The following is a 9581-nucleotide window of genomic DNA, read 5'->3' as shown; positions in this document are numbered from 1 at the left end:
TAAATCTATATGTACATAGGGGCAGAGAAAGTGTCATCACCTTGCTGGTCCATGTCCCATGAAAAACAATCATGAGAATTTGCAGACCAGTGTCAAAGACTTCTTACGCTCCTGTTACACCAAGGCCTTTTCGGCATATGTTGCAACTTCTGCCTGACATCTTCCATCAGGGGTTGATTCGATTGCCCACACCGGGCGGGGGCTTCTTCCTCCAGGATGCATGGGAGACGCTGAAGCTTCCACTTGGGACTGGGAAATGTAAGCCAGGAGCTACAGGAACCTCTCTGGAGCAGGCGCTGGGTGATTAGCAGGGTAGGTCAAGGCGTCTCGGTTGAGACAACTGATTTCTCTCCTTTGGCTCGAAAGGGAAGCCTGGGCAATTGCACCCAAGGTGTCCAATGTTAAAGGAGATCACTCTCATCCCTGCCTTCACCTACACCGGAGGCACATGTAACTCACCCTGCAGGGAATGCAAAATGAGTGGGTGTAGATGCTGCAGAGTCTGCCTGACGGTGCTCCAGTAACCAGAAGCACAGGGCTTAGCGCAGATTTGGCTGTTCAAAGGAGAGCATTTAATTCACCTTGTCTCTTTGCTGCCCTCTGTGAATCGAGGGAGCTCGTGACTTCAGTCTGTGTCTCACTGTGTGCAAAGAACGGAAATGGACAATCAAACAAAGTGCGGGGCAGGGAGTGTTTTGGGAGATGCTGGGATCTCTGCTTGACACAAAACTGAGTTTCCTCTTGGTCTAAGTCTATCCAGTGTCGGAAGTGGGTCTGAGTGGAGGTAAAGTGGACTTAATGTACGGCTGAAGAGTGTCCTTTGTCCTTTACTGAACTCTGCCTTCCTTTGTTTTTCTTTGTGAACAAAAAAAACATCCCTCTGTGTCTGGGTGCAGCTTGCTCTCCAAGGAAAGCAGGTGGGAATTGGTGCCAACGAGCTGAAACGTGCAGCTACAGACCTTACTGAGAAAACGAGTGCCCGTGGAGAGTCTGACATAAAGGGTCTTGACTTGCATATTCAAACTGCATCGGGAGACATTCAGGATCAATATTGACTGGAGATTGCTGATATCACCCCACGTGTAAGAAAAAAAATAGATAAAATATTAAAGAGAAGAAATAGTTTCTTATTTTTTAGTATTGTGATACTGTCACTTCTGAAATCCCGATCAGTAACTGCATAAGAACCGAGGGATTCCTGAAAACTGCCCAGAGGCTTGGCTTGTTAGGGCGTTTTGCATGTTAATGAGCCAAGTTCCTGAACTGCAGATCCTGCCTTGTGAAGTTCAGGAGGAAAAGAAATGCTTCAGTCTCTGGAAGCAGGGTCAGGCTTCGCAGGAAGATTACAGAGCTGTGGTTCGTATATGCAGGGAGAAGGCAGGAAAGGCCAAAGCTCAATTAGAGTTGAAACTGGCCAGTGTTGTCTCAGAAAACAAGAAGGGCTTTTTAAAGTATGCTAATAGCAAGGGGAGGTCAAAAGAAAGCATTGGACCAATACTTGTTGAAGATGGTCATCTGACTAATAGGGACGAAGAGAAAGCAGAGGCATGCCATGCTTTTTTGGCCTCAGGCTTTAATAATGCAGCTAGAGCTTGGGCTGCCCGGTCCCCTGAGTCGGAGGAGCTCGGCTGTGGGAACACGTCCAAATGCCAGATCCTTCACCTAGGACGGAGTATTGCCGGGCACAAGTATAAATTGGGAGAGGAGTGGCTGGAGAGCTGCCCTGCAGAAAGGGATCAGGGGTGCTGGTTGGCAGCAGGAGTCCCAGCAGGAGTCCCTGGGAGTCAGCAGGGAGCCCTGGCAGCCAAGAGGGCAAACCACACGCTGGGGGGCATCAAAGACAGTAGAACCAGCCGGTCGAGAGAGGGGATTATCCCACTGCATTCAGTGTTGGTGTGGCCTCACCTTGAATAGTGTGTGCTGTTCAAGGCCCCACCATTTAAGAAGGATGTGAAGGTCTTTGAAAGCGTCCAGAGGAGGGCATTAAAGCTGGTGAAAGGGCTGGAAGGCACGATGAGGATCGGCTGAGGACTTTGGGCTTGTCTAGTTTGGGCAAAAGGAGGCAGAAGGATGACCTCCTTGTTCTCTACAGTCCCCTGAGGTGGGGAAGTGGAGAGGGAGGTGCTGGTCTCTTCTCCCTGGGAACCAGGGATAGGACGTGTGGGAATGGTTCAAAGCTGGAGCAGGGGAGGTTTAGAGTGGACATCCAGAAGCTTTCCTTTACCGAGAGGGTGGTCAAACACTGGAACAGGCTTCCCAGAGAGGTGGTTGATGCCCCAAGCCTGGCAGTGATTAAGAGGCATTTGGAAATGCCTTTAAATACACGCTTTAACTTTTGACCAGCCCCGAATTGGCCGGGCAGTTGGACTAGATGATTGATGTAGGTCCTTCCAATTGAAATATTCTATTCTATTCTATTCTATTCTATTCTATTCTATTCTATTCTATTCTATTTGATTCCCAAGTTGTCAGAACCCTTCGATCCTGCCCCACCACTTCATGTCTGAGCTTGCTCAAGTAACCCCTGACTTGCCCCACATCCACTGCTGGTTGTTCTCCTCCAGAGTCCTGCTTCAAGGAACACAGGCCTGGGAGACCTTATGGCTGAAGACAAAGAGGACAAAGAGGACCTCAGACACATCTGCACCTTCTCTGACAAAATTCAGCAGTAGCCACACCTGTAAAGAGGAAATGAAATGTCCCTGAGGAGAGCAAACCCTCCGGACCAGAGAGACGCAGGGCTGGACTGCGCGGCCCTGGCAGGAGAGGGCTTTGCTGCCTGTGGTGTCTCTGCAGCCCTGGAGGGCCTGTGGTGCAGGTGAAGCTGATCTCCAGGAAGGACAAGGTGCTCTTGAAAATGTCCTTGGCTACGGACAACCTGTGATCCAACACTGTGAAAACCATTGCTCTGTTCCTTGATTGCATCATCAAAGGGATGACTAAAGGATGCGGGAGCAGCACTGCCAGCATCTACTGGATGGAGAAGGGACAGGACTTGACCCCCTGCGGTTGCTTTAATGTGATGATGTGGCTGCTCTCAATGGGGACGGTGTTCCTGCAAGTCCTGTGCTGTCCCTGCTGGCTGCGTGCTGCTGTGCTGGAGAGCCCTGGCACCTCAGGCAGCACCACAGGATGGAGTCAACCTCTAAATTGAGCAGCTGCCCTGAGTTAGGTGAGGCCTTGGAGGGGTGTCTCTGAGAAACCTGCCCTCACTGCCCCTGGAGAGCTGGTAAATGCAGCTGGTGGAGAAGAGAGAGGCTTAGCTCTCCTGATGGCAATGACTCCATTCTCTCAGAGGAATAGCTCTATGGGCTGCCCTGGACACAATGAGCAGGATCAGCTTCATGGCCCTAAATGGGGACATCTGCTGTCACTTCAGCTGGCCAAAGGCATGCTCCACCAGCCTCCGAAATGATGAGCCCAGGTGCTGCCCAGTCCTTCTGAGTGTTTCCATCAGTTATCTGCAAGTGTCTTGGACCACCTCTGGCACCTCAAATGCCACCTGTGGTTTGCATGGGTACAGGAGGTAGAGGAGATTCCTCCCTTTCACTGCCTGGGTGTCCTGTCTCACAGTGACCTCAAGAAGAGGTCATTCTTGGACCTAACTCTGTCTCTGAGAGGGGAAATGCCACTGCTGGAAAGAAGTGTCTCTCCCCAGCGGAAGGAACAAACATCATTAATGACTTCAGTTGGTTTCAGAGTCAGTTGCCCTGGAGCCCCAGGGACATCTCTGAGGGAGCCCAGAGGGGCCAGAGGAAGCGCTGCCTTGGGCTGTTGCTCTGCTGCTGAGCTGGGCCGGGCTCCTGGGATGGAGGGAGCTCCTGGCCATGGGGCAGCGCGGCAGAGAGACAGCTCTGCCCAGGAGCAGCTCCTCTGCCAAGCGCAGCAGGGCTGAGGGCACTGCCTGCAGGCACCGAGGGGAGACAAGAGATGTGAGAGAGAGGTAAAGGCAGGCTGGGGTGGTGAGTGAGAGCTCACCAGGGGGAGAAATCTTCCCAGGCTTTGACACGGTAAGTCTCTGGCTGCAGGGCAATGCAGCTGAGTTCCTGGAAGCGTCTCCTAGACCTGGCACATGCCACGACCGATAGGACCTGTCGGGAAGGTTCTGCTGGGTTTTCTGGTGTGGAGGAGGAGGACATGCTTCAGAGAAGGCCTTGGGGCATCAGAGGCGTGAAGCCGCGTGTGCAAACAGGGCTGCCCAGGGCTGTCCATCAGAGCGGGGACCCTGCACCCCAGGGCACTGTGTGCTGGGAAGGGATTCTGCTGCTGCCAGGGTCAGCTGTAGCCTGCCCGGGGAGTGTGGGGAGAAGCTGTGGGTGGAAGGAGTGACCACCACAACGGTAGGGTAGGGACGAGCAGGTGAGGGCACGGTGCCTCTGCTGTCAAGAGAGTGCTGCACGGGTCAGGGCTTCTCACGGGTTAAGCTCTTCCTCGTGACATTTCTAAGGGGACTTCTCAGGAAGCACATTCACTCAGCAGCATCTTCCCCTTTGCAGCCGCATCAGGTTTTGTGTGATCTGCTCTTTAGCCCCTGCACACGCAGAGATGCCCCTGGGAGGTGTTTGCAGGCAGAGGTGGGCGCCCAGCGGGTGGGATGGGGTTTGTGAGCACTGGCAGGAGTTGAGCTGGGGACAGGGAGACGGCTCCTGGCAGCAGAGACATGGGCAGGGAGTGAGAGGGAGCTGCTGCCAGAAAGGCTGGGGAAGGGGATGTGGGCACCTCCCTGCTGTCCCTGCAGCACAGACACCTTCCCCTGAGCAGCTCCTCCCTGGTCTCCTTTCCCAGCCCAGGCAGAGCCTCTGTCCTCAGGCCCATGGGGTCTTGGCTGCGCATCACCCCTGCAGCAGCCAGAGCCCAGGAAAGGGCAAACCCCTGATTTCCATCTTGTTTGTGTGTCCCTCCTCCCTTGGCCAGGAGCATTGTGGCGTTTCACTGCCGTCCCCTCCTGCCTGTGCTGCCCTGGTTCTCACCATTGGCTTTCCTGAGTCAGTGCCGGGGGTGGGGGTCGGGGGCGGCAGATTCAGCTCCTGTTCAGACTCCCATCCTTTGGGTCCTGCTCTACAGACGTGTCTAGGGGAGAAACGTGCCCAAGTCTCCTCCAGGCCAGCTCAGGACATTCAGCTTTTTCCCTGGGGTGTCCTGTGGGGCTGCAGGGTGCCCTCCAGAAGGGCACAGCTCTCCCAGAGTATCTCTGTGCTGCCCAGGATGCCCATGGAGAAGACATCTGGGTGCTGAGGCCATGGAAATGCTGCTGGGCAGCGTTAGATGGGCCACTGCAGTGATCCCTCTGTGCCCCAGTCCGGGAGGGGAGAGATGAGAAAGGGCGAGGAGTCTGTGAATCCGCTCTTTGAACCTGGATTCCTCTGCTCTCTGCAGCGTCCTCTTTCTTTTTAGGGGGACATCGGAGTGTGACCCTCCTCCAGGTCCAAGCTGCCAACGCAGGGCAGCTGAGAACAGGACCGATGGGCAGAGCAGCTCTCCTCTCTCTGCACTAAGGGACAGTCCCTTTGCTGCTGAGGACCCACAGGATTTCACTTGGAATGCATTAGAAATGTGAGGGATTTCAAGCATCCAAACCCACTCCTAAACGTGGCAGGTGAATCTAGAACACATTAAACAAAACAAAATCCCCTCAGCTCAGTTCTGCAGCTGGGAAAATTGCAGGGAACAGAGACAAAAAGTTCTTTGATGTCTCACAAGTACATTTAATTTGAGATCAACCTGTGGCACAGCCAGAAGGACTCCTCAGTTTCCCATTCCGGAGTCCCTGCTCCCAATGGCACCCTCATCCAGCAAAAGCCAGGGCTCAAGTGAGGGAGCTGCAGAGAGGTCTTCCTGAAAAGAGAGAGCCTGAGTGGGGGGTTGCAATGAGACATGCAATCAGTTTTGCTCAGAGAAGTCAGGCTGAACTTTGTACTGCCTTTTCCTTCTCAACAGATAACCACAGCCAGTGGTAGCAAATGCCCAACAGCAGCTCCATCACCCAGTTCCTCCTCCTGGGATTCACAGACACACGGGAGCTGCAGCTCTTGCACTTCGGGCTCTTCCTGGGCATCTACCTGGCTGCCCTCCTGGGAAACACACTCATCATCACCGCCATCGCCTGTGACCACCGCCTCCACACCCCCATGTACTTCTTCCTCCTCAACCTCTCCGTTCTTGACCTGGGATCCATCTCCACCACTGTCCCTAAATCCATGGCCAATTCTCTCTGGGATACCAGGGCCATCTCCTACTGGGGATGTGCTGCACAGCTCTTCTTTTTTTTCTTTTGCATTGGTGCAGAGTTTTATCTTCTCACTGTCATGTCCTACGACCGCTACGTTGCCATCTGCCAACCCCTGCACTACAGGACCCTCCTGGGCAGCAGAGCTTGTGTCCACATGGCAGCAGCTGCCTGGGGCAGTGGGTTTCTCAATGCTCTCCTGCACACGGCCAATACATTTTCCCTACCCCTGTGCCAGGGCAATGTCCTGGACCAGTTCTTCTGTGAAATCCCCCAGATCCTCAAGCTCTGCTGCTCACACTCCTACCTCAGGGAAGTTGGGCTTGTTGTGGTCAGTGTCTGTTCAGGCTTAGGCTGTTTTCTTTTCATTGTGGTGTCCTATGTGCAGATCTTCAGGGCCGTGCTGAGGATCCCCTCTGAGCAGGGACGGCACAAAGCCTTTTCCACGTGCCTCCCTCACCTGGCCGTGGTCTCCCTGTTTCTCAGCACTGGCATATTTGCCCACCTGAAGCCCCCTTCCATTTCCTCCCAAGTTCTAGACCTGGTGGTGGCTGTTCTGTACTCGGTGGTGCCTCCAGCAGTGAACCCCCTCATCTACAGCATGAGGAACAAAGAGCTCAAAGGTGCAGTGTGGAAACTGATGACCAGATGATTTTCTGAAACAATAAGCTGTTTTCTTTTACAAATCACTGTTAATGTAACTCATTATATGTCAAGCTCATGTACTGTAGTTTATGTTAGTTTTAATTCTGTGTTTAGGCCTTTGTTTGGCTTTTGTTGGGTTTTTTTTTGCTTTACTTTGTATAATGTTTTCTACCAAAAAAACCAACTTGTTTTGCTGTTTCGAATTATGTATTTTTCCAAATTTGTGAAATCTACATACTGTATAAATGAGGACCTGCTCTCTCTGTGGATTAAAATAAAATATAAAACCATCCAGCGACCTGTTGCCCAAAATCCTTCCTCTCAGGCTTTCTCTGGAGCTGCAGGGCAATGCCTCTGAGCAGAGGTGGAGGGGAAAGAGTCCGAGCACAGCAGCTCTGTCAGCGAGCACCAACCTTGGTCTTTTCCAGCTTGTGCTCTTTCACTCCCATGCTCTCCTTCTGAGCCCTTGCCTTGCTATGGAGCCCGAGTGCTCTGGCAGCTCATCCTCCTGCTGTGGGGCAGCCCTGGACCACAGGCCGGGACAGGCACTGGGCAATTCCCTTCCAGAGCTGAACTCCCTAACTAGCACCAGCCACACAAACCAAAAAATAAAGAAACCAAACACCAAAAACGAAACCGAAACCACACAAAACAAACACCCACAACCACACAGCACATCCACCCACAAACAGGCACAACCCAAGAATCTCGGGCACTAGAGCATGCCCTGAAGTGCCATGGCTACACGTTCCTTAAATACCTCCAGGGATGGTGACTCCACCACCTCCCTTGGCAGGCTGTTCCAGGGCCTGACCACTCTCTCACTCAAGTAATTCTTCCTAATATCTAATCTAAACCTCCCCTGCTCCAACTTCAGACCATTTCCTCTGGTCCTGTCATTATTCCCTTGGGAGAAGAGGCCAACACCCACCTCTCTACACCCTCCTTTCAGGGAGTTGTAGAGGGCAATGAGGTCTCCCCTCAGCCTCCTCTTCTCCAAACTAAACATGCCCAGTTCCCTCAGCCTCTCCTCCTATGACTTGTTCTCCAGACCCCTCACCAGCTTGGTGGCTCTCCTCTGGACACGCTCCAGCAGCTCAATGTCCTTCCTGTAGTGAGGGGCCCAGAACTGAACACAGCACTCGAGGTGAGGCCTCACCAGTGCCCAGTCCAGAGGCACCATCACTGCCCTGCTCCTGCTGGCCACGCTGTTCCTGATACAGGCCAGGATGCCGTTGGCCTTCTTGGCCACCTGGGCACACTGCTGGCTCATGTTAAGCTGGTTGTCCACCAGCATCCCCAGGTCCTTTTCTGCTGGCAGCTTTCCAGCCACTCTTCCCATAGCTTGTAGCGTTGCCTGGGGTTGTTGTGACCAAAATGCAGGACCCATCACTTGGCCTTATTAAACCTCATTCCATGGGCCTTGACCCAATGATCCAACCTGTCCAGGTCCCTCTGTAGAGCCTGCCGACCCTCAAGCAGATCAACACTCCCACCTGGTTTGATGTCATCTGCAAACTTACTGAGGGTGCACTCAATCCCCTTATCCAGATCATCAATAAAGATATTAAACAAGACTGGCCCCAAAACTGAGCCCTGAGGGACACCATTGGTGACCGGCCGCCAACTGCATTTCACCCCATTAATCACAACTCTCTGGGCACGGCCATCCAGCCAGGTTTTACCCAGTAAAAAGTACACTTGTCTATGCCATGATTCGCCAGCTTCTCCAGGAGAACGCTGTGGGGGACTCACCAAAGTCCAGGTAGACAACGTCCACAGCCTTCCCCGCATGGAGAATGTGGGTCCCATGGTCATAGAAAGAGATCAAGTTGGTTAAGCAGGTCCTCCCTTTCATAAACCCATGCTGGCTGGCCCTGATCCCTCGGCTGCCCTGCACTTGCCGTGAGAGCTCACTCAAGATGATCCTCTCCATGATCTTTCCCGGTACTGAGGTCAGGCTGACAGGCCTAGAGATTCCCGGATCCTCCTTCCGTCCCTTCTTGTAGATGGGCGTCACATTGGCCACCCTCCAGTCATCTGGTACCTCTCCTGTTGACCAGGATTGTTGATAGATAATGGAGAGAGGCTTGGTGAGCTCTCCCGCCAGCTCCCTGAGTACCCTTGGGTTAATTCCATCAGGCCCCATAGACTTACGCGTGTCCAGGTGCATAGGCAAATCATTAACTACTTCCTCCTGCATTACGGGGGGGTTGTTCTGCTCTCCATCCTTATCTTCCAGCCCAGGAGGCTGTACACCCTGGGGGTAGCTGGTCCGACTATTGAAGACAGAGGCAAAGAAGGCATTAAGTATCTCAGCCTTCTCCTCATCCTTGGTCGCAATGTTTCCCCCCTCATCCAGGAAGGGATGGAGATTCTCCCTGATTCTCTTTTTGTTGACGTATTTACAAAAACTTTTTTTGTTGTCCCTTATATTAATGGCCAGGTTGAGTTCCAGCTGGGCTTTTGCCTTCCTAATTTTTTCTCTGTGTAACCTAACAAGATCTCTGTACTCCTCCTGAGTTGCCTGTCCCTTTATCCAAAGGTGGTAAACCTTCCTTTTTTCCCCTAAGTCCCATCAAAAACTCTTTGTTCATCCAGGCTGGCCATTTTCCCCACTCTTTAATTTTGCGCTTCATGGTGACAGCCTGCTCCTGGGCTTTTAGGATTTCCTTCTTGAAGAGCATCCAGCCCTCCTGGACCCCTTTGC

The 9581-nt window shown here is 52.8% G+C and overlaps 1 protein-coding gene across 1 annotated transcript; it reads left to right on the top strand.

Moving 5' to 3' along the window:
* Positions 1-5960: 5960 nt before the first annotated feature.
* On the top strand, positions 5961-6878 carry LOC141478869 (olfactory receptor 14J1-like). Its single transcript, XM_074167812.1, has one exon. It carries the CDS (start codon positions 5961-5963, stop codon positions 6876-6878), a length of 918 nt encoding a protein of 305 aa, XP_074023913.1.
* Positions 6879-9581: the final 2703 nt, after the last annotated feature.

Source organism: Numenius arquata, unplaced genomic scaffold, assembly GCF_964106895.1.
Source record: "Numenius arquata unplaced genomic scaffold, bNumArq3.hap1.1 HAP1_SCAFFOLD_45, whole genome shotgun sequence".
Taxonomy (NCBI): Eukaryota; Metazoa; Chordata; class Aves; order Charadriiformes; family Scolopacidae; genus Numenius; species Numenius arquata.
Note: the sequence above shows the minus strand (reverse complement) of the source record. Positions and strands in the feature narration are given on the sequence as shown.

Bases quoted from the DNA above. Each gene is read 5' to 3' on its own strand.
- LOC141478869 (XM_074167812.1), top strand. From the start codon at position 5,961: ATGCCCAACAGCAGCTCCATCACCCAGTTCCTCCTCCTGGGATTCACA.